General features: G+C 30.6%; 3 protein-coding genes across 4 annotated transcripts in view; 1 reads left to right on the plus strand and 2 right to left on the minus strand.

The window, feature by feature from the left end:
* The window catches only part of LOC106684628 (D-erythrulose reductase), a 13,441-nt gene extending 4,813 nt beyond the window's left edge, over positions 1 to 8,628 (plus strand). Inside the window, exons 3-5 of the mRNA XM_014426818.3 lie at positions 2,088 to 2,202; positions 3,827 to 4,037; positions 8,436 to 8,628. Of these exons, the coding sequence (XP_014282304.1) occupies positions 2,088 to 2,202; positions 3,827 to 4,037; positions 8,436 to 8,539 (430 nt within the window). The 3' untranslated portion in view covers positions 8,540 to 8,628. The remainder of the gene's footprint in view (positions 1 to 2,087; positions 2,203 to 3,826; positions 4,038 to 8,435) is intronic.
* A 435-nt stretch (positions 8,629 to 9,063) lies between these two features.
* On the minus strand, positions 9,064 to 13,406 carry Erk7 (Extracellularly regulated kinase 7). Of its 2 annotated transcripts, none has more exons than XM_014426816.2 (2): positions 13,238 to 13,406; positions 9,064 to 10,547 (listed from the first exon to the last, which is right to left on the minus strand). In XM_014426816.2, the coding sequence occupies exon 2, from the start codon at positions 10,421 to 10,423 to the stop codon at positions 9,167 to 9,169; it is 1,257 nt and encodes a 418-aa protein (XP_014282302.1). In that variant the 5' UTR covers positions 10,424 to 10,547; positions 13,238 to 13,406; the 3' UTR covers positions 9,064 to 9,166. The 2 variants fall into 2 exon arrangements, with proteins under 2 accessions (XP_014282302.1, XP_014282303.1); XM_014426817.2 differs by having other exon boundaries at positions 9,064 to 10,550; positions 13,238 to 13,324.
* A 3,458-nt stretch (positions 13,407 to 16,864) lies between these two features.
* LOC106684607 (uncharacterized) lies at positions 16,865 to 25,324 on the minus strand. Its single transcript, XM_014426790.3, has 5 exons — positions 25,169 to 25,324; positions 23,378 to 23,601; positions 19,964 to 20,007; positions 18,610 to 18,755; positions 16,865 to 17,176 (listed from the first exon to the last, which is right to left on the minus strand). The coding sequence occupies exons 1-5, from the start codon at positions 25,200 to 25,202 to the stop codon at positions 16,938 to 16,940; spliced, it is 687 nt and encodes a 228-aa protein (XP_014282276.1). The 5' UTR covers positions 25,203 to 25,324; the 3' UTR covers positions 16,865 to 16,937.
* Between the last annotated feature and the right edge of the window lie 585 nt (positions 25,325 to 25,909).

Consider the following 25,909-nt stretch of genomic DNA (forward strand, 5'->3'; position numbering starts at 1 on the left):
TTTGAGTTTTTCTTGACCGCACCCGGACCATATTCTTTTCATCTTCACACACGGTCAATCAATAATCTTCCAATAAAAATAAAATAATAATAATAAAAAAAAAAAATTAAAAATAAAACTTTTAGAATTACTAACAGGTACATCCGACAAAAAAAGATGGTATAGTTTTAAATAAATTTTAAATTATGAAGAAGATGGTCTGGGTGCGGTTAAAAGAGGATAAAAAATAGGTAACAGCTTTGCCGACGTTTCGCCCCACAGTATATAACGTCATCTGAAGGGCTGTTAGAGTTTAGAGCTTTCGAAAATTTTTAGATACATTAATCAAAAGTCTCGAAAGCTCTAGACTTGAACAGCCCTGATAAATCTATACAAAGTAGGATGAAACGTCGGCACATAAAATAGTTGTTAACTCTTTTTGTTTTCTTTTGACTGCATCCATACCATCTTCTTCGTAATTTGAAATAATACAATCAATTATGTATGTGTATAAATAATTTTTGTGTTCTTCTACATACTTATCAATAGGTATTTATACTACTTATGGTAAGTCCAACTAGTGGGAAAATCAACGTTGGTTGAAAGAATATGTTTATAATATAATATGTTGATTTTTTCATGTAATATGAATATCCTTTGGACTTAAGATTTATCATATATTAAGCGAACTTATTTTGATAGTTTTGAATTCGTAAATGTATTCTTTTATTGGTAATAATAACAGGTAAAAAAAACGTCTAATCATCTCAGAGTAAAATTGTTGTTACTAACATGAGCTATTTGTTTTTCTTTTCCTCCTTATTTATCTCACACCTGTGCCTATTGTTTTAAACAGCAGGTTCAATGACATGCGCAATGCGATTTATGTTGAAAACCATTCATCTTTACACAAGTTAGAAGTTAAACACTGAATGTTGGCTCAAAAGAATAGCTGGATAAATGAGTTTGTTAGAGATCTCTAAGCCATAAAATTACATAACTGTTATCATTATTTCGCTAAAATGTTTCCATAAATATTTTTAAGATAACACTATCTAGTTTGGATAATAGTGGTGATAAATTACACATCTAATCCGAAAGATCGCATAAAGATTATCCGTAATTATCATGGTTTTCCTTGATGATCTTCCTCTCTTATCAGTACCTGAATCTATTAATAAACCGCCTGCCTTTTTAGTTCTGTCAAAACGATATGAGAATAAGGTACTACACTATTATGTAGCTAGTATTTTATTCTTAGTATATAATGTATTATATAAAAACATAACGAATACAAGGCAATAAAAAAAACCTGTTCCCATATATGTATTTTCTCATCCATTCTGTTTTAAAAATACATGATAATTGTTATTTAATATTATTTATTTTAGTTTTTATGTTTACTGAGTACTTATTACTTTTTATATTGATAAATCAGTAAATATAAAGTTCTTATAATTATAAACGACCTGTAAAGGATCTTTGTTTCAGAACTTATTTATTTACATGCATCCTTATATTTCCACTTTCTATTATATATCATCCATTTCTATCCTTAATTCTACAACGCACGGTAGGGGTCGGCTTACTTCTTTCGACGGTTCGCTATGAATACTAAAAAAGTCTTTGGGTGTATGTTGGGGTCTCCAGACACTTTTTATTACTTTTGAGACAGGCAGTGTTATTCTCAGCGATGCAGTTCAACATTCGAGTTCAGAGGCTAACACACTTATTGGCTTAGATCAACGGATTATGAACGTTCAAAGTCAGCAGGTCACAGAACCTATTTTTCGAAGCAGGCCAAACCTCTGGGCGCCTATTTGCCACCCTAGAAGAACATAACGAAATTCCCGATAAAGGTTAATACCATCACTCCATCGCTCTATCGTTGTTAGTTGCCTCCAGTAGTCTGCCAGGACTCGCATTCACATGAGGGTTTACTGTTCGGGAAATCGACTTCAAACTCGCAATATTTGGTTTTTTATGGAGGTGCAATGTCACAAGCACAAGTTCCCTCACATTGCACGCAACATGTTTTTTTGCGGCTAAAAGTATATTCTGCTTACCCATTTACATCTAAATAATAAAAATATTAATTTTTGTTTTAGGTTATTCAATGTCAATGTCAAAGCTCCTATTCTAATAACTCAAGTTGTTGCCAAAGCAATGATCGACAATAAAATTGAAGGCAGTATTGTGAATCTTTCCTCGCAGGCCTCGTTGGTAAGAAATTTTTTTATTGATCTATTTAATAATTGATGATTTATTCATACTTATTACCATTCAACTCATCTTTAAAAACAAAATAGTACATGATGCCGCCAATGAGGCCAGATAGGTTAAAGTGGCAACACATTTCAAAATCAGAATAGATGAGTGACATCCAAATTTTTTATTTATTGTGTATATACTTGACCGTATAATTTAAAATATGAATGTCGGATAATAAATAGTTGAAAACTATTTTGTTCTTTTTGAACACAACCCTCCCCACTTCTTCATATTTTTTATTTATTAAAATTTATTATTATATTACATAAATATACCACAGATAAATGTGATGTTAGTCATGATGCAATAGCATGACAGTCTTGTGGAGAATCTATCCAATGGTAAAACTCCAGTCATATCCAGACTCATTTCATTATAAATACGTAAAAATTTTCCAATTCTTTCATTAAACACAATTTAAAAAAATAATAAATCAAATAAATGAGAAAAAGATCTCTTGTTTTTCTTAAATGTTTTATTTTAGTTATAATAACATCCTCCGTACCAAATAACATTCTAAACCCGGTTAAAATGATAGACGATTACAATAGGCATATATATTTTTTGGTTTAAGTTACAAACGAATCCTTTAAAATTTTTAAAAGATTATTGGAGCAAGAACGATGGGTATAGGTTCGTGGGGGATTTCAGCATGTTCTTCGGGTTCGCCAAGCCTTTTATTGAATACTTTTTTTTTTTTTTAAAAAAAGCTTTAGACCTTGATTGTTGTCAAATAAAACTTGAAACGCATCTTGGAGCCAAGAGAATATAATAGAATCAGTGGCGAAGCGTGAGTGTCAGCCGCCGGGGTTTAAAAAAATTTTGCCTACCCCATATTTAGGTATTTCAATTATTCAAAAAAACTAAAATATGCAATGAAACTAAAGAACTCTTTTTCCAAGAACAATCATATTTATCGTATATTAGAGTGGTTGAAAATAAAAATGTCATGAAATTAAAAGGTTCCAATGTTTATTTGGTATTATTATTAGTTTTGAAATATTGCTGACCCCCAAAGTGTCACCAATGGCAGTAGGTTTTTAGTGCTATAGGTTTAACATCAATAAGGGTATGGAGCTACAAAAGAAATAAGCGAAAATTTTAGGTTTTTCTAGAATAAAATAAACGTCAGTGGGCGAGCATCGTAAATAATTCAATATTCATTTTTTAATAAAGTTTGATTTATCAGACGTATAGTCTAAGTGAAAATTGAACCTTATTTTCTGAAAGGAAATAATACACATTTTTTTTTTCTCTCTATCAGAACTCAAAAATAATTTTTTAGACTCTTCAGACCAGCCGATATCTCACTGCGAGACTCTCATTTCTTTATTAGCAATGCAATTAAGATTTAAAAAAAGCCCTATCAAAGTATTCTTCAGATAATATACAAGTTTTGTTTCTGGCTTTTGGACAGAGGAACTCAAACGATAGAACGAAGTCTGCGAAATAAACCCAAAATGGCTGCTCAACTCCTCCCACCAAGCGCTTTGTTTAGTTCGTACTTAGATTTATATATTTATTTTTAAAATAAGGAATATAGAAGTAAATTCTACATGATTATTAAATATTCCAGATTGCACTCCGTGACCACACAGTGTACTGCGGCACAAAGGGAGCTTTAGACATTATCAGCAAAGTAATGGCCTTGGAACTAGGGAACCACAATATCAGGGTTAATTGTGTCAACCCCACAGTTGTTCTCACTGACATGGGGAGGTTGGGCTGGTCAGACCCCAAAAAGGCCGAGCCAATGCTGAATAGGATCCCTCTTCATAGATTCGCAGGTAATAAATATACATTGTATTTGTGAAGTTTTTATAAAATCAATGTAAATGTCTCTGAAAAATTGTTCAGTCTTGGAAAGTAATGAAATTGATTTAGTTTTTAACACAACATAAATAAAAATATATCATTTGCCATCCAAATGAATTCTTTCTTATTTAAAATAGTTTCAGATTTAGCTTAGAAAAAATAACATAAAATATTGATGTACCTAGAAGTGATACAAACTAATTTCTGTTATTGAATTCTGGCTTAAAAAACATTATGGTAAAAAGTTTATCGCCCCTTATCGGCCTAATATAGATAAATTTCTGAAAATGGCCACCGTATATTTTTAGATTTATTACCAATTACTCCTAAGCATTAATAGTAGCTGAAAAGTTATTATAAACTACTTTATAGTGCATTTAACGAACTTAAATTCGAGACCTAACAGTGCTTTTAACCTTAAATTAAGCTCTAACAAAACTTTACGTTCAATATTTTCCTAGGTTAAGTTTTTTAAACACCAATATTTTTTTTTTAAGGAACAGCATTTTGTGAATATATTATTAATAAATTATGTAAAACTTTGGAAGTGAAGCATTATAAACTACTTTATGGTGAATCTGACAAATTTCAAATTGAGCCTTAATGGATCTCAGCGTTGAACATATAACATAATACCAATATTATTTACATAATAACGAGGATAACATTTTGTGAATTTTTATTATCAAATATCATGAAAACTACTATTCTTAGAAAGATAATCATTATAAAGTACTTCATGATATATTTAACGAGCTTCAAATTAACGTTTTTCAAATATGTTTTGAGATATCGAACTTTTCTGAAAATATGACTTTTTCATATGTCATTTTCTACGTATGTGTGATAATGTCAAAATCATTCACCAATATTTTTGTTTTTTAAATATAATTTTGGAAAATATTGAAAGTAATGTTTTGTTAGAACTTAATTCAATGCACCATAAATAAGTCCATAATGCTTATTTCCATAAGACTTGCAGTTTTCATAATATATTCAAAAAATGTTCCTCATTATTTGGAAGAAATATTGGTGTGTGAAAAACTGAATCTAGTAAAATAGTGGACGTAAAGAGTTCTGTTAGGGTTCAGATTTGAGGAAATTTACACAAGTTATAAAAGTCTGCAATGCTTTTTTTTTGTGTGCGAAATGTTTTTTTCAGAATAATGAGCCCTAAATGAAAAATGAGTAAATACTTCACCTTTCTATTAACTAAAATGACCTCCTGTTAGCTTTTTGAAATAATTCAGTAGATACTTTTCAAAGATATTTACTTTTTCTTTTATTTAGGTTAGATAAAAGATTGAACCATTTTTCAACAGAAAATGTACGTTGTATTACCATTATTATTGTATTATCCAAAAAAACGTTTACTGAAACAATAAAAAACAACAGCGAAAATGAAATTCGTCTTTGTTCCCTAATACTCATCTGCATCTTCACAAAACTGTAACCCTACTGGCCAAGTAGTTTCGAAAAAAGAAAGTTTCGACAGTTCAGCCACTGTTTTCTGGAATTATCAAGGTTCCTAACTGAGAAATTTCCGCTAAGCGTGCCTTGAGTTTATTCCTGATCTCTGATAGGTTTTATCTATCACAGTATTATGGGTCTGGTAGTAAGCTTAGTTCGCTTTGTTTGAAATTTCTGTGTCTAATGTCTGGGTCACTGCTTGCTACGACTTCTTTTAGAAGAGTTAGATATAAGAACTATATCATCCAGATGTGCCTATTAGAAGTAGACTCATGTAATGATTTCTTCATTACATATTTTCTCCATAAAATTTATGAATATTAAAATTAATTTTATTCATATTTAGAAGAAATATGTTTCAATTCCTAGATTTTTTTTCCTATGAAATTGTTTTTTTTTTTTTTTTACGATTTTGAGGTGAAAAAATCTCAATTTCGAGTATATCACAATTCTAAATTTGTTCTAATACGTTTCGGGTTTACCCCATGTTCATGTACTAATTCTCATTTTGTCAAGTGCATCTATTTCATTTTAAATATTATTATCATATGTACACATAAATTAAAATTTACAACATAACATTATTGAAACAATATCTTTCACTTCATGAAGTTTTTATCACCTTAACATTACATATAGAACAAAAAAATATATTTCAATTCACAATGTTTATACAACACTAGTTGACCCTACAATATTACCATATTTGAGGATATACATAGATGCACACAATAGATAGATTGATTTATATTATTTTATTTAGCTAAATTAAACATATAAGTATAATTTATCATTATGATTTGGTAACATAAATTAAACCAGTATATGACATTCGTTTTTTGCATCTCGAGAAAGACAGGTTAAAAAAATGCACACTTTGTTAGAAAACGTAACATCAAAAATATTAAAAACAAGGCTGGTGAGCTTGAAAAATCAAACATTTTATTAAAACAGAATAAATTATTTTGAGAAGAAAGAAACAAAAAAAAATATAGTATTGTTCAATCTTCCTGAAAAAGATGATTCCACTTCAGAAAATGCTGTAGATGTTGTCAAGTCAGCACATACTAATATAAATAGGATATATTTACTTGTTCGGGATAAAGTATTTTACATTCGTTAAAACTAATTAATTAACTAATAGGGGGCAGCGGTTGAGACGTGGCAATGCGCCAGTCTACCAAAGGTTGTCAGATCGAGTCCTGGTCCCACCAGGGCTTTTTTCAAGCATAAAATTATACTAAACTCACTCACAACCTCCCCCGGCCATTTGTGAGGCCCGTTAGCCAATGGGCTGCACTCACAAAAAATAAGCGTGGGAGTGACGAACCCACCCTACGAAGAAAACCACGCCAAGAAGAACTTAAACAACCATGGTCTGTCACCTAAATAATAATAAAACTAATTAATAAGTATACAAAGTATATAAAATTTAGATAGGCAAGCATTCGTTACATATTAAGAGTCGGGACTGGTCACAATTATGAAGGGGTGCTGAAGTTTGGTTCAGCGCCACGTATGAAATTTGATACACAAAAGTATCTTACTTTGTGAAGTCATCTAGCAAGTCTTTCTGGTGTATTTACATTTGCTAAGGGTTGAAAGGTAGTTAAGTCAGAATTCGATCCTTAAGAAAGTAACTTAACAGGTGTCACATTAAATTTACATCTAAGAACCGTCTTCTGGACAATGTAGAACCAAGGTCAATGTAAACATTTCCTGTACCCCCAAACCTCAAACCGTCCTAAAGATATCTCCAGATGAATCCCTTTAAATATTACTTATTTATCAATGGTAATTGGCACAAAGGGCCACTTGACGAACTAGTTTCTCTTACCCGTTACACGTTACCCTTACTAATGGTATTATTGAAACTGCAACATGCAATCAATACACCAATGTGGTGACAATCTTCAGGAAAATGAGAAGAATACAATGAAGTGCAATGAGAATATATGTGTACTGTAATGCTGCAATGGAGATGATCATGGTTGTGATCAGTTTTCAGCAAGTCCTCTAGAATAGAGCAAAGAATGCGAGACAAAATAATAAAAGATACCATGCTTACCAATTTGATGTCTATTGGCGGTGCCGGTTCGGATCCGGCCTGGGATGTTGACTTTTTTCATTGAGTGGCGGTCCCACAAAATGAAAAACTTTGACCCCTAACCATGGTTAGGCAGTATAGGACTCCAATAGGAGTCTTGGCCGAAAAAAAAAAAAAGATATTAGAAACACCAAAGTTGTTCACAAAAATCAAATTTCACAATTGAATACAATCTGTCCTTACCTTGATGTACTGGCTTACGATTGCGAAAGACGACTGTATCTGCAGCTAAGGTGAAATTCCCTTGTAGACAAGCTGGTAAAACAAGAATATTGAATGTGGAATGAGATGATAAAGGAAAACTTAGAAACTCTTTCGCAGGTAATCTAAAGTCATTTTAGGTTGTTAGTAAAATTTAATAGGGGCGAAACCTGTAGCTACGACTCTCATTCGCCAAAAGTAATTTTCAGGTATTATGCTTACAATTAGGGGAAGTAAGAACAGTGGCGTAGTGTGGGTGGCAGGTGTCAAGAAATGAAGTAGTTCGAATTTTATTTAACATATAATTGTTTATTGTGAAATTTTACCGTCCCTTCTACGCTACGCCACTGAGTTAAAGTGAGATGTTTAAATTTCGTCAGGACTTGGCCTAGATGGTTAGCAATCTTCTCATGAAAGGTAGGAAATGAGAAAGAAATTTATTTTTTAAATTAACAATATGAAATATGTTGCTCATTTTCCTTGCTTTACTTGATTTTATTGAAACATGTAAGACCCATATCCTTATTATATTATTTTCCTGTTTATTGGTGAGTTTTTGTTCCTTAACATATGCTGTTTTACTTTTTTTCAGAGGTGGATGACGTCGTTAATGCAATCATTTTCTTACTAAGTGACGCTTCCAAAATGATTAATGGCGTCATGCTTCCTGTTGATGGAGGAGCGACTGCTAATTGAACTATTTAATTTTTCTGTGATGAATGTTATGAATGTCAATGTTTGATCATATTGTCTATGTTAATAATAAAAGGTAATTATCATAAATATCGTTCGTACATTTATTTATTTTTCCTAATAATCTTTTTAGTAATGACGAGAGTACAATTCTTTGCAAATATAAAATTTCAATTGAAAATTAATATTATTATTAAAATATAAATTTATTTTTTAAAACCATAATTATTTTATAAGATAAGTTTGAAGTTATTAGATGTGCGGAGGATTATGAGTGATTGGCATTATTTAGCATCATATCTGAAGAAATTAAGTTAAAATATGATTTTAATTCATAGCATATTTTTACCTTCTATTAGCTATAAAAAAAAAAAAATCAGTGCCAGAACTGCCCAGGAAGGGACAAGGGAGCATGTTCAAGGTGTCAAATTCCTAACCATGTGGTACAAGAGACAGTGGCCTATTACCGAAGACCTAAATTTTACCTTGGCTCTTGTTACTACTAAAACTAATGTATATCTATGAGTTTTATATAACGGAATCAGCATTAAAAACAACTCAGTCAAAGGTTTTATTGACATATAACAAATGCTAATTGAACATTTGTATACTATAATATTAAAAGACTCTTCAGTGTCGTATGCTAACTTTACTTTGAAAATTACCACTGAAACACGTTTTAGTTGATAATGGTGGATATCTCGTGGATTCATAAATTCTTGCTTTGTAAGAAGTATTTTCTGGTTCTGACGAAAAAGGTTTCTTACTCAAGGAAACATTGTTCCGACTTTTCGAATATCTAGTTACTCCAGGTAAGTTGGATGGAAGGAAAGTCCTCGGTTTGCGTTCTTCGTAGTTGTAGAGAGCGACCCTGTAGTCTTGGACGGTAAGACGACTGTTATCGGATATGGCAGCCTGCACAGCCCTTCCGATAACTGGCTCTCCTCGCCTGCTCCTGAAGCTGCAAACGAAAGGGTGCCTGAGGGCCTGCTGGGCACTGATCCTCTGGGCAGGGTCTAGCCTCAGCATCCTCGAAGCTAGGTCAATGCACTCGCAGTTGGAGGACCGGAGGCGCTCCTTCAGGGGAAGTCCCTTTACGATCCTCGGCCGCCCCACCCCCAGCCTGCTCAGGGCTTCCACTTCCTTATCATCGTGGGCCACCGTAGATATGATAAGTTCCAGCTGGTTCGTCGTCGAATCTCCAGGGAACATTGGCGACCCAGTCACCATCTCCGCCAATACGCAACCAAGACTCCACAGGTCTACCACCTGTGTATACCTTTTCGATCCTAGTAGTATTTCGGGTGCCCGATACCATCTAGTCGCAACGTAGTCTGTCAACGGATTCCTGGTTCCATGGCGGGTTTCTCCTAGAGATCTCGCTAGACCAAAATCAGCAATTTTACACTCACAGTTCATATTGAGAAGAATATTGGAGGGTTTCAGATCCCTGTGTACTACATTACCCGAATGCATGAATTTTAGTGCTTTTAATATTTGATATATAATATACCTTACTTGATTATCGTCCAGTTTGTTTCCTGAAGTGATGTAATTATGGAGATCAATATTCATGTATTCAAAGACTAGATATAAATCAGAATTATTGGTAGCTCTATGAATATTTAGAAGCTGTATAATGTTAGGATGACCTTTAAATGCCTTCAGATAGCTGACTTCTCTGAATGTCCTTTGGGCGTCTTCAGTGTTTCGGAAAGCGTCAAATATCTTCTTTAAAGCCACAGGCTGACTAGTATTTCGCTTGTATGCTTTCCAGACTATACCATATGCACCTTGGCCCACCCGCCTGTCGATTACGTAATAATGTAGAATATTCGGACTGATACTTTTATCTATTTCTTTTCCTGGAGTTTTCGAACTTTTCATCGCGGCACCGTTGTAAAACTACAGATGTTTACATGTTGTCATGACGTATTCAATGTCATAGTAACTACCTTTCAATAGGCCTAGCAGCTGCTCTTGAACCTTTCCTCCTTCCAAGACCCCTAACCTGCTGAATTAATACCGTTATTTATCCCTTCAAATATTGAAATAAACTTACACTTTAAAAATAACTGAGGCCTTAGGAATACTAGCCTTCATACATGAGCCAAACATTATCAAGACTGTTATTGAAAAAAAAAAACTTTTATAAGGAGTAACAACATAATACAATGAGGAAATTATTATATTTTGATGTGAGATAACAAAAAAGAAATAATAATTAATTTATCAGTTATATGTCTCCCCTCCTGTTTGAAGGTTTCCATTTCAATTTTTTCCCTATGGAATGGAAAATTATAAAACCTGCTTCCTTTCCTCAAAATGATTTTGTTTAGATTTAATTATTATAGTTTAAGTTTATTAATATAAATCCAGGCATCAAGATAGAAAATTACTTAATAAATTAAATTTTGAATTCAAAGCAGAATAATATTGCCTTTAAATTTAACAAATTTACCTTAAATAAATTTCATATATCACATAATAGTCCTTTTTTATGAATAGATAAGTATAGGAAAAATAAAAACAAATGTCAAGTTCAATAGAAGTATTTTCTAGTGGGATACACAGATTTTAAAATGGTTCAGACTGATGAGATTTTACTGAAAAGATATTTTGAATTACTGAGAGAAACTTTATGGTCGACCACCTATTAAGACTCTGACTGTTAAAAAGAATTAACATATATTAAGAATTTGTGCCTTCCTCAATTTTAACTGTTCTTATCATTAGTAAAACTTTCAGTCATTGCTTCTTATCACACATATAAGTATATATATATATTATTATGTATAAACATGGATAAATATATTAATTACTTTTTTCATATTACATATAGAAGGAAAATAAAATCAGAAGTTGGATTTTTTTAAAAGTTTTGTCAGTCATACTATTAGTTTTTATTCAAATTATATTGTATTAGGTAGAGTTAAATTGGAAAGTTAACATTTTTTTGGTTTCATATTCTTTCAGTTCAATACATTTTAATTTTAAAATTGGCCATTAAAATAAAAATTGCATGATTTATTTAAATTTCTCAATAATAAGCTTACACCATTTTGAATATCATCTCAGTGAAATTCACTTCAAATACTTGAAACTACTAATTCATAGTTTATACATCTCAAATCTATATCATAAAAATTAAAATTTCAACAAAAAAAAGCATTACTGATAGCAAGTGATTTTTAAAGTATTTCAAACTTATATATTATACTAACCATAATGTTGAACAAAAAGAATTACTCTGAAAATCACAGTTCCCATTCCTGTTTTCTAAATTGTCTTGAGCTAATTTGATAATTAGAGAATAAGAATACAATAAACCATTGGGTTTGAACAAAATAGTGATTTGCTGAATTTTATTCTGATCTATCACTCTGTACTATCCCTGTGTTTTAGTAAAATTTAAATCTCTGTTTATTGAAGGCTAAAACCATCATTCTTAAAATTTTATGTCAAAGCATAGGCTTAAATAAAAATTAAAAATGTTTTGATACACTAGAGGTTTCTTATGGCCATAGTTACTTTTAGATATAGAAGGAATAGTGGCTGATGCAACAAGCCTTTGCGAACTAAAAATTAGTATGACTGCTTAAAACAGAGCTATATAGTGGAAGCAGAATGAGAATGTTTGAATCTACAGTTATAGTGTAACATAATAATCGTAATGAGTGTGATAAATTTTATGTTGTATAAATAAACATACATTTACTCCGAATATGTGGATTTATGGTATAAAACTGGTCATACATATTTATCTGAGAAACTGTTACAATATGTGATTATATGATTTAATGCATAATTTTGTAATTACGGATTCATAATTGAGATAAAATTGCTAGTAACATGTCTTAAAACATTTTGGTGCCTATTATTTACACTAGAATAGCAAAATGTTATAAACATTGAAATTTCTGACATAATATATAACATTTGATTTAATTTAAACTAATTTAATAAAAATGTTAGTAACATTTTTTTATTGTCCATTTTAAACATGTAGTAGACATGAAGCTGTACATATGTATAATATATTTCACTTTTGGCCAGCATTAACAGTAAGCATTAAAATATAAAACAATGTTATTGGTAAAATTTCATTTTAAACACAACTGTAGGGGACTCGGAGCAAGATGGTTGGGTTTATTAACCCATTTATATAATTGAGGTGCTCTGTTGTAAATCATAGTAGCTAAATTAAAACTTTTACATTGTTAAAATATTTGTTGAATCACATACAATAATTTGGTAGCAACATTAGCATTTAAATGATAGAAATTTCCTAAAAGTAGTTAACAAAATCTTATTAGCCCTAAAAATTCTGGTAAAGCCTGTAACTCCAATTCACTATTAAGGTCAGATGTAATGTTTAGGACTGAGTGCCTTAATTGTTACTTTTACATATGAAATTCAGGTTTCCAATTTTAATATAAAAGGACAAAAACCTACCAATGTATATGGCTGTAGTGTACATTAATGCCTACCTGTGCTTAAATGTTATCCAAAACAAAAAGTTAGAAAAATGTTGTTGAATAAAATTGCTGTATCTGCTTAATAGGATGAACATTATTCACCAAGTAACTGTTTTAAAAACTAATCTTCAAATAAATTGTTAGAGATTAACTCAATAACATTTGTTAAATAATAGAAGTATTGCTTTTTATTTTATAGTTGTTATCAATCACATTTACTTACACTTTATGAATATGCAGCATTAACCTCTATACAAATTTATCTCAAATAGTGTATTAGAAATTACATTAGGAACATGTGATTCTTGTCACTGAAATTATTCTCAAATCTCCTGAAATAACAGGTGCACATCTTACATGCATTTCCAATCTAATATATACTCTAAAATAGAAAAGAACATAAATAGCAGTACTTAGCTGTACGTTGATATTTAAAATTATTTATTAGATGTAGAAAAAATATATGTACCTAATGTAAAAACAAGTTGAAAAATTAGAACATCTTAAGTGTGTAAAATATTCTTTTGATTTAAAATAAAAATAAAGTAATGTTTTTAAAATTCTAAAAACATACTATTCAGTAAATTAATGGCAAAAGTTTTTGTCAAACATAGATATTCTATACTTAAATTTTTTTCAGATCATCTTTGGAAAATATTCTTAATGTCCATAGTGTTAAACCAAATACTTCGAGATGTGTGAACTCTGAAAGTATTTTCATCTAAGCACGAAAAATAGGAATAAAATATTCCATTTTTTATTCAATAAAAAATTATAAGTCTAAAAATTTATATTGCTACATATATATTTTTTTTAGAAAAAAATAGTATAGAATTATTTTTGTACATCAATTTAAAACCAAACATGTTTGGGCTAAGTGAAATATTTCTATGTTACCAAACATTTTGACAAACTGCCTAACGTAGCAATCTGTTTTCTGAATCCTCCTAATCTATTAGCAAGTATTTTGTCAGAGGTTGACTGAAAGAATGAGTCATTAGCTCTGGATTTAATACTTCTTAACATGTTTATTTATTGCAAGTCAATGAAGTGGTTTATAAGTACAGAACACTAATCAATGATATTTTTTAGTTATCGTTTTGAATTTCAAAATTAATTATTAAGATCTAAAATGAAAGTATTAATTCATATATAGTTCAATCCTTTTACATTATTTCGAGGTTTATTTTTGTAAACATTTTTAAGATCCTTCATATTTTTAATTTAATTATCTTTTCCGTTTCTAGTCTACTTAATGCTTATTTTATAGTCAGAATTTGTAGGGAACTACAAAACAGTGCCATCTTTACACTATTCTCCTACTAGACCCAGGCCCACGGCACTGCATTCCATTGGGCATCTTAGCCTCATTTCTTTGGAGTTTTATTTTATTCATTAGTTTTCCTGGCCACCACTGCAAGTAGTTTGGGTGATATATACTTGGCTGCACATGGATAACTCTCATCGTTCCCATGATGTTGACATTTTTTTCTTAAATTACGTTATTATTTGTATGTTTTGTAAATGTTCAATAATCATCCATTTGTACAGATTTTAAATATGTTATCTGTTCAACAAATATTACGACATAAATATACTGAACTACAAAAAAAGGATAAAATATAACTGCCTTATGGGTATTAGAAGAAACAATGACTATCCTAAAGCTCACACCACCTGTTCAGGTACCAGCAGATAATTCAGAGAGAACAATGCACAGCATTAATAGAGATATACCTGCTTTCAGTATTTCATTATATTGGCCTACTGTTTTAGATCTTAATGTGGTGTTCTTGATCACACTGTTTTATTCTCCTAACGTTTCATCCTACTTGGTGTGTCTAGGCTCAACACTGGCCTCAAGATCCGAATAAGAATTCAGCGTTTGTCTGCTTCTTCTGAGTCTTCTCTTTCAGACAGAGGCTTTTATCTCCTTATTTGAATTCTCTCTCTCAATGAAGACTGGAGATTCATCTTTCTGCTTGTAATTTCTTTTCCTGTGGTGCCTAAACTTCATCTCTTAGCCTGCTGTGAACAGTGCTCGATTCACCCTTCATCACTGCCAGTATCCCATCTTAATACCTCTTCACTCTCTCTCTTTTCCTATGATTATTGCCTCTCCCTGAAAATACCTTGTTTAGGACTTCTGTGAAGCCTGCTTATAGGACCAGGCAGTTCGCACTAACACCATTTACAACATATTACTCGCTGGTTTAACATTGACCTGTAATTCAAGCATTTTTCAAAGACATGGGCAATGCTGAGGGCATTATTGCAATATTGATATTGGCAAGAATTTCCTTTTATATCACTTAGTGAGTCAAAAGCCACAGTGATATTTTTTGGATCCAATTTTGAAACATCATTCATCTGTGAGAACCCAAGATGCTCTCATGTCTCTAGTTGGTATGTTGAGTTAAAAGTGTCTTTCAAATTTTGTGCAACAGCAATACTTACTAGGATACTCTTTCGATCCTGTTTAACCAAAAAGCCTTTCTACATCCTTAATTTGTCCACCCTCTGTTTCTCTATCCATTCTTTTAATATGACATATCAGCCCACAAACTTTTATATTCATTCTCATTGAATGGTTTCCTTTAAAAAAAAAAAAATTATCCATATTACCTCATTTTGGAATGCCCTACCCATATCCATTCACAAAGTCTCAAATTATTATTATTAATTAATTAAATTATGTAGACATCAATTATTTCTCCACCTCCTCAACTATCAATCTGTCTCGTATGAGTAAGAACAAAGATATACATTTTTTAAAAATTATCTTATTATTATTTTTTTATGCAAATAAGCACTTATAGATTTTATAATTTTATTATATAGTTATTTTGTTTAAATCATCAAACCGATTGCACACTATATGTACATTATTATTCTAAGAGGCGTAGGATAAAATTACTTATTCTTACAAGTAATTGTGACAGTGTTTACTTTGTAGCTGTATCAACATCTATGAGTAAAATTTAGGGTATTAAAGACTGATAAAGGAGGGGTATTTGATTGATTTGAATATATCTCTGAACATCAGTGAACCTTCTGATAGTGAATGAATAATATCTATAACTGAATGATTTGGTTTGGTCTCTTATTTGGAGAAAGATTCATTAATATTGAATTCAATTACAAATTCGAAAACTAATGTTTTTTTTTCATATTTCTTTGACTTATTCCCATGCTTATTTATAATCTTTAATAAACTTAAATTTATTTATTGCTGTGGGCAATCTTTCTATTAACTGTCGGTAGATATTAGCATTCTGCTGTATTTTTGTAGAGAGTACATTTTTGCCAAAATGTTTACTTAAATGACTACCCTACATAAAATAGATAAAATATGTAATACTCATGCAATATGTCTGGAAGCTTTGATAATTTACTTGTATGTATTACTAATTTTCATTCTAAAAATGCTTGTTAGCATTTTGTATTTAAATAATATATTAAGCATCATGTAACAGAACAGTTTGAGTTTAGCTGTCTTACTAATTTTCATTATAAAAATGCTTATTAGCATTTTATAGTTAAATAATATATGAAGTATCATGTAAAAGTTCAAGCTTATCCTCAATAACTCAATATTGTTAAATAATGGAAGCGTTTAAAATCTGGTCACAAAATATTTTTTAATTAACAACATTTTTTTTTCAAAAACTCAACTTTAGTTAAGAAAAAAAATAGTTTATTATCTCTGTAAGTTGTTAATTATACTAATGATTTAAGCTAGCATCAAACTGTAATAAATTGATATTAATTTAATCAAAAGTAATGGCAAAAATAATATTAAAAAACTGTACTTACAATCACTGTCTAATGTTACTAATGAATAAACTACTTGTGTTAAAATGGTCTATTTATTTAGAACAGAAAATCAACTCTAGTTAATCGACCTCATAATACCACCAATATTAATAGATATTTTCCGAGTCACTGAAACTGAATGTACTACTATCACTGCTGAAATGAACAACATTTTCAATAACTAATGGTTTTTTTTTAGATAGTTTCTTTTTTCCAAGTTTCTTCTTTTTAGGAGCTTTCTTTGACTTTGTAGCTCCCATTTGTTTTGACTCACTCTTTTCTTTTTTATTCTTTTTCTTCCCTTTTGGAATCATTTCTTCTTTTGATATGCTGGGAAGATTAAGTTCTAGAACATAATAAATTTAATTTAAAATATAACCTAATTAATCAGAACTAATCTCAAGAATTAAGGAATGAGGTTGCAGAGTGGAAAAATTTCTTTAAAAATAAATTGGACTTTTTAATACCAAGTATTTCAAGAATTTTAAAATTGTTTCTTGTTATTTTCTTATAGAAAGACAGCTGATTGATAATACCACTGTGTAATTATAAAAATACTTTATACAACGCTATATTTTATTTATCTTTAAAAATAGATGGCATGCTTTCTTTTGTACAATGTAAAATTTCTGTAAAGATGATATTCATTTTGTCATTAAAAGTAAATGGAAAATTTTAATGATTTTATTTCCTTAGTTAAAATTTATATAACTAATGTACATGCTTGTAATTATAAATTTTATTTAAGTTTTTGTGATAAACAACTTTTTTATGGTTTGTGATAATCAATTTTTCTTTACCATATTGAATCCAAATATTATGCTAGTTTTCAAAATATATTGAATCAACACCTTTTGCCAAAGTAAATATAACCCATTATTTACTTATTTATGAGTCTTATCCATATACTTAATTTATTCTAGAAACAAATTTCTCAGTACCATTATAATTATTATTTTTTTTATTGGTAGTTCTGGTTATTGGAGCATTTATACTACTGAAACTTGAATTATTAAGATTGCACTGTACACTTTATTGAGGGTAATTTGACTGGATTCTTTTAATATATGTATTAAAAATAATGATTATTATGTCATGGTATGGTTTATGGTTTGGGCTGGTAAAGTTGACTAACATGGGTGTGGATTAAAAACTCTGTGATTTATTTTTATTCTGTATTGAGTTTCTATATTGCTGGCATTCTTCTCAGTGGTGCTAAATACATCAAAACTAACTTTACGAAAAATACAATTAAAGATTCTCTCTTTTTGGAAACTTACAACTTTTCAATTGATTTTACTAAAAGAGAGAAACTTATTGTAAAATTATTTTCCATATACTTAGTACTACTGTGAAGTAAATCATCAATACAGAAACTAAGTCTTAATTACTTTTGTGGTTAGGAAAAATAATTATTTAAAATAAATATTACTTATATTAATTTACCTTGAAATTGTTTTAACTGGATTGACAAATGAGATTGAATGATACTGGTGTAGCTCTATCTGTGTGGACTGTATTTTTTGGTATCCTTAGGTAATTGTGAAACTGTAGGTATACATAAATGCTTAGGGAAGTTAGTTACCTTTCGCTAAGGAGGTATCATTTGTAAGCTGATGATTGTTCAGTATAAAAATGATTTCTTAGTGTTATCAATTAATAATAAAAAATCATGAAGGTTTATTATTTTGTAAGTAGCATTCCTTTTATTATTATTTTAACTCAATTATATCTTGTACTGTGCTCCGCAAAAAATAAAGATATTTTTTTTATATGTACCTGTAAGTTCATCTTGAAGTTGCTGTAGGTATATTAAAAATTTCTCTCTCTTTACTTTAAACTTTTCTAATGCACTTGAGACATTATTGATGACCGTTCCAGTTTTGAGATTGCTTGTTTTGACTGTTGAGCGCTTGCTCTTAGACCTATAAAATAATAAACCAGTCAGTAAATTTTTCATCCTTTTTTTTTTCTTTCTTCAAAACCTACCATATATGATAAATGAATTTTGCATATGAATATGAAGCCTTTAATGATATAAGAATAAGTAATCATATCAAATTGTGTAACAAGTATTATTTCAAGGCGTTTCTATCTTTCTTTGTTGTTAAATTTCTCAAGAGATTTTATTTGAGAATAGTAGAAACTACATTTTTTTGGCATTTACTATAAAAAAAAAAAAAAGATAGGTAGAAAAAAAAAGACTTGGATTTCATATATTTTACTGAAAAATATATGTCGTATACTGTGTGTTATATATAAATAAAAATATATGTAACACCATTTATAATGCTAATAATATGATATCAAATAATATAAATACAAATAATATATAAATATTGATTTTTATAATAAACCTAAATGTAACAAATATTTGTTTCATTAAATTAGGCAGTGCTGTATGCTCAGATCATTTAGTGACACTAAATAATGCGTAGATTGGTTTTTTGAAATTATATTCCTCATATATTACTATTTATTAATTTAGAAATTATTTAAATGCTAAATGTCCATATTTATCAGTAGTAAACATTGTTAAAATTTTTCATAATGTTTTGGCCAAAAAATTTTATTATTTAAAAAATAGTAACGCCTTTTAATATCAAATCGTTAACTTTCATGTTGCAATTAATACGTTGATATTAATATGCAATTAATTTAACAGAGCTGTTTCTTTCCAAATATTTGATTGTTCATAAAAGGTGTTTTTTAATGATTTCGTATTGGAGCCGGACAAACATTTTGTGGCGTAGACATCAGCTGAAGAATTATAGTTTTGGTATAGTATTAATTTTGTCAAAGAGTGGTCGGATACAAGAAGTCAATGAGCTTCATCAAAATGTTGAAATTAATGCAATGAAAAATATTAAATATGTTAAAGGAAGACAAGGACTTTACATTTTTCAAGTTCAAAGAGGACGTTTTTCCTGTCGCTTACTGACCACCAAGAAATACTTTAATTGTATCTTCTCTGACGTTGTTATTTATTTACCAACCAATTATTTTCATCATGATTTAATTATTTTAAAAATGATTAATTACTAAATATTTAATAACTAATCAAATAGAATATAATGAACTAAATATTATTAACTTGTTAATGTTATTAAATCTGTTAAATATAAAACATTACCTTTCAGGATGAGGCAAAGTAGCTTTTTTTGGTAAATAGCATTCCTAAAAAAAACAAAATATTGGAATAAGTGACGTATATTATTTCTTTGAACATAATAAGCGTCATAATGATCAAGTTCTGGATTTTTATGTATTTTCATATTTTGCTTGGGTGTTATTTTTAAGTAGCTGATCAAAGATCTTTATGTATGAATGTACCCACATACAATTAGCCAAGTTTCATAATTATGAGAGATAGTTGACCGTGGATGATAAATGAGGAGAAGATGGTTGGGGGTGCTGTCAATGAAACACAAATAAGTATGACTAACTTATTTTAATGTGCCGACGTTTCGGCTAGAGTTTCTAGCCTTCTTCAGGGATAAAAACAAAACAAGATAACAACCACAGTAAGTAAATAAAGTACAAACAAAATAATTTTACACATACAATGAATAGTTTTACAAAATAGAATTAATAAAATGAAGTGATGAGAGAAGCGGGAAATAAAATGTAGACATAGGTAATTGAAAAAGCGGGTACAATAACTTACTTAAGGAAATGAAATAAAATTAAAGTTATATAATGCAAAGAAGTATGAACATATTAGTTATTATTAATTTAAAATTTAAATATGAAAAGAAAATGAAAATTGAGAGGAAGAAAATATATGTAACAATAATAGATGATAAAGAGGCAAATTATAAGTATAGTGTACAAAAATTATAACGCGGGCAAGGAAAATGGATAAAAGTGGAGAAAATAAGGGGAAAGAGTAAAATACTACAAACAAATAAATGCTACATGTATTAACTTCTGACAATTGGTATGTATTTTTTCATTTCTCCTTTATGTCCATTTTAAACAATACACTGTGCTTCAAGTTTAGTTTGTTGTTTACTTTTCTTATGAATGGTAATATATATTATTTTTTTTAATGCCAAAAGGAGGAATGTCATTTATTTCAAAAGTAAAATCTTTGAGTGCCTTCCATATGTTTTCCATGTCTCCATCGAATGACGTTTCTCTCAATTTATTTTCCAGGCTTTCTGTAAAGCCTTGACCCTTTGGGCATCCAAGGCCCTTACGTTGAGTGTTTCAAATGCTTTTATTTTCCTTTTATACTCAGGAATGATCTTTGTATCAGCCACAAGTAAAAGGTGGTCACTGCCCATCTCCGCTCCCTTACTACTTTTATATCAGCAAATACTGCCTTATCTTCCTGTCGTATATGAAATAGTCAATTACACTATTTCTTTCCATGCATGAGAAGGTGATTTTGTGGATTCTCTTGTGTGAATAGAAAGAATATCCTATGAGGAATTCATTATGAACCCAAAAGTCTATTAGCTGCTGTCCATTACTATTCCTCACTAAGGAACTGGAAACAGCATGTGACAGACTGGTGGACCAATAACCTCCAAAGCCTGGAGGTTATAGAGGAAGAAGAAATAGAAAATACAATCCATAAGCTAAAAAGAGGTAAAGCATCAAGAAGGGGTGGAATTGCACCAGAGTATTTTAAATATGGTGGTCAAGAACTTCTTAAAGTACTTCAATCGCTGTTCCAAGAAGTATATGACAGAAATAGAATTTCCAGGAACTGGAAATATTGTTTAATCCTCCTGATTTATAAAAAAGGATGCATGACAGTCTGCAAATATTATAGAACCATTAGTTTTCTTTACGTATTCTATAAACTTTACACTTCAACTCTAGAAGGAGACTCTGGCGGATTGTGGAAGGGCAGTTAGAAGTAGAACAGACTGGTTTTCATCCAGGCTGACAGATGCAGGATCAAATTTTTGTTCTCAGAAATATTGCTGAAAAAGATTGGGACAGAGATAAAAATCTTATCTTGCATTCCTTGATCTGAAGGCAGCATTTGATATGGTCACAAGAAAAAAAATTTAGAATGCACTGATAGCCAAGGGTGTACCTGGAGACTTGCTGGCGGCAATACAGTCAGCCTACAAGGAGCCATGGCAGTGGTAAGAATAAATGGTATGGAATCTGAACTTTTTCCAATTGCGAGAGGAGTTAGACAGGGAGATAGCTTACGTCCCCTTCTATTTATAAATGTAATGGATGAAATCCACAAAATCTGCAAGCGACAAACTGTGTAGACAACAATTGGGAAATGGAATATGAGAACTGTCCTCATACAAGGCCTTTTATACATGAATGACTTAGACCTAATAGCTGAAACCAAAACCATACTACAACAAGCTCTGGTAGAATGGGAAGAAGAGTTGCTCAGGATAGGGTTGAAAATTAATACCTTCAGGAGTGAAGTGGCCGTTATGGCAAGGGAAGAACAGGAAAATGTCCAACTGATCTGAAATAGCAAGGGAAGAACAGGAAAATGTCCAACTGATCTGAAATGACAAGACACTTGAGGTAGTGAAAAAATATACCTACTTAGGGACCGTAATTAGTAGTTCGGGTAAGATAGACGCTGAAATATCAAACAGAAAGTGCATTACCAGATTACTAATAGCATCATCAGACACCACGAAGTATACAAGAAGACCAAAATGCATACATATAAGTCTGTTTACCTACCTACACTCACCTATAGCGGAGAAAGCTGGACAATGCTGGACAGACACTCTAGTCACATAACAGCACCGGAAATGAGGTTCCTTCGCATATCTCTAGGGAGAACTAGAAGAGATCACATTAAAAACAAAAGCATTATAGAGCAAATAGAAATTACAGAACTTAAAACCACTCTAGAAAGACAGTGGTTTGGACATGTCTGCCGCATGAACAAGGACATGAACCCTATAATGGTAAGAGAGGCTCGACCCACAGGAAGGAGACCACGCGGATGCCCCAAAATTACATACCAAGAGTATACCCAAAGAATTGGAAGAAAAAGAGGCAAATTTTTCAGTGAGATGAAGCAGCTAAGCAGAGATCGGGAAGAGTGGTTACGCTGGATTGAGACTCCTCGACGTCAGCAAATGGCATAAGAGGAAGATAAGGAAAAAGAGGAAGAAGAATAATCTTAGAGTGACACATCCAAAACCAAAGATGAAACATTATTTACAATTGATGGGAAAAAAATGGTTAAAAAACTTTAAGAATGCATATTGATTAATAATATGATTCTTTTTTGGTTTTTTGTATCGTGATTTTGTAAATTTCTTCTATATTAAAATTTGAAACTATTCCTTTCAATTTTGAATATTGTCTCACATTATGTTTCTTATTTATTTACATACACATTTAGGCATTTTTTGGTTTCTGGTTTGTTATTATTTGTTTTAATCATTTTTCTATTAATTTGTGTTTGATTTATTTGTTTTATTACCTCCAATTAGTTATCCATATTAAATTCAATGAACGTTGGTTTTCTCTTGTCTTACAAATCTTAAGTTATGATTAATATTATTTTCTACTACTATAATAAGTAAACTGGCCATACTTGTATATGAGCGCACTTGGGCTGGGGATACCATTTTGGATGTAAAATTGGTCTTGGGAGATGCCTCTGGACATTAGCTCTATTTTTCTCATGTATTTTCTTCTGTTTCTTTTGTGGAGAGGGTTTCTTTTCCTTTTTTGTTTTAAGCAACTGGAGTACTTTCAATAAATCATCATCTTGACTTGCTCCGTCTCCAGCCTCTGCAACTTTTTCTAGCTCAGGAACTGTGAGGTGAAAAGAATACATTATGGGAATCAAGTGTGCATAGCATGATCAAGTAATAAGATAAATCAAATTGCACTAAAATTAGAATTTGAAGCCCTCACATCTTTATATTTAAAATATTACAAATTCTAAACATCAAAACAGCTAAGTATTAACATTGGTGATATACATATACATGATTTTTAATGATAAAGATTTTTGTGCTTTATTATTGAGGAATTCTTGGAAAAAGCATCATATTTGTTTGAATAAATCATTGATACAATGGAGATAAAGTAGTCTTTAACATCAGCCTTACAATGCAAAGAGCATTCAAGAATGATCTAACAAGATTTTTTATGAAGATTGTCGTATTATTAAGAAACAAGTTCACATCATTACATAAGAGTAATATAATTTATACAATACCTAATTGATCAGATGATTTAATAGTATACTTTTTATTGAATTCTTTCTAATCATCTATCAGTGTTTCAGTCTTAAGGTAGAGCATGTAGCCCAGGCACCTTCTGATGACTACATCAGAAGGAAAATCTTATCGTAGAAAATTAGTTTTATTATTTGATTTGTAATTAAAATATTTATTAGTAACCTAAAAACTTTGTAAATATTATTATGAATAAAACTAGAGTATTGATGGCAACACTGCTTCAGACCTATGGGGAAGAGCAGTTTTTCATGTTTCACTGTTTACAATCGGCCTAATATCTTCAATAATCTCTTATAATGTTTCTCTTAACAACCAATGATAATATTTGGGAAGAGGTAATATTATATTGTTATCAATTATCAAAGGAACCATCTTTTCCAACATTCCAAATCTTCAAGGAAGGAGTGTAGTGAATGGGATAAGCTTCCAGGAAAAGTGAGGCAAAAAAGACAGGCCTTACCATGGATCTGGGGTGTGGCAGACCTACTCTGAAGAGTACAAGTACTGCCTGCCCTATGTTATGGTATATATTTCAATGGCGGACATTCCTATTAAATTAAAGGTAATCCTACTCTCTGTGGGCATGGCCTTTTTGGCATCACTTTTACTTTGAAGGAGGGTAGGGTTATGTCAATAAATAGGTATCCTATTCTGAATTCAGAATAGGTTAGAAGAGATCCAAATTGGAAGAATATAGAAAACTGAAACTCCATGAGATATCAACTACATTCCCTTAAATGAAGTAGAGTAAACACTTTTGACCTTATGAATTCATCCTAGACCTTGCGCAAAATTATCTGATTATGAATTAATTATAATTAACTGCTTCATGTAGTTTTTACACCAAAAATTAAACCAAATTGATGCATTCTGTTTAAAATACCTGTTGCTCAGATCTCACTAAATTTTACCTAAAGATATTACGATGGAAGAAATTTTGTCCACCTCCTCCCTATTTTTAGTGATACTGGATGTGGTGCTGGACAATCCTAACTGGGATTCACGCATTTGGACAGAATTTGATTATTACAGGTATTTATAGTTATGTTTGTCCTTTTTGGGATTGATAAATGATATTTTCTTACTTTAAGTTCGAAACTTATAAACAACATAAAGGCAGAGGCGATTATACTTACAATACTTGGCGGCAAATTCAAGTAGACCATTCATTTTGAAAAGGTTTCTGATCTAAAATATTGATTGAAAATGAATGTGCGTGTACCCATGCTGTGTTGTGTGTATCATATGTAGAGGAGTTGTAACGAACATGTGTGAAGTTGGTGTTGACTTATCAAGTTAAATATAATTATGAATTTATAATTATAAGTATTATTATATAAGTAAGTTAATTATAAGTATTAATTTAGAAAATATAAATCAACTCAATCCACTGTTCCACCTTTTTACGCTCAAGTTAGATATGAGAAAAATCGCATTTTCCGAATTCGTAAATTACATTAATTTTCCATCAATATTATTACAAAATAAAGGCCTGTAAATTTAAATCTAAGGCACAGAGAAGTAAAAAGACCAATAGAAAAAAATATATATTTGTGATGAGGAAGTTAAAAGTAAAACGTGTTCCTTTTTTGTCTTCCGAAAAAATAGTTATATATTCAGATTTGACACTTAAATATGGTAGCCAAGAAATTACCATTAACTTCATAAATGCACAACTAGTCACGAAAGGTGTTACGAAGTGAAAAATCGTCGACGTATTTTTCTAATTGATTCTGTATATTTTTATGAGTGGTGAATTATGTTACTTAAGATTTTTACCCTCTAAAGCCACCGGTCTCACTACTAAAATACAAAAAACAACGACTATTTGGTATGCACTTTCGGCTTAACTAGTTTAGCGAGAACTCTTATCAAAG

Source organism: Halyomorpha halys, unplaced genomic scaffold, assembly GCF_000696795.3.
Source record: "Halyomorpha halys isolate HHAL.00 unplaced genomic scaffold, Hhal_1.1 Scaffold595.1, whole genome shotgun sequence".
Classification (NCBI taxonomy): domain Eukaryota; kingdom Metazoa; phylum Arthropoda; class Insecta; order Hemiptera; family Pentatomidae; genus Halyomorpha; species Halyomorpha halys.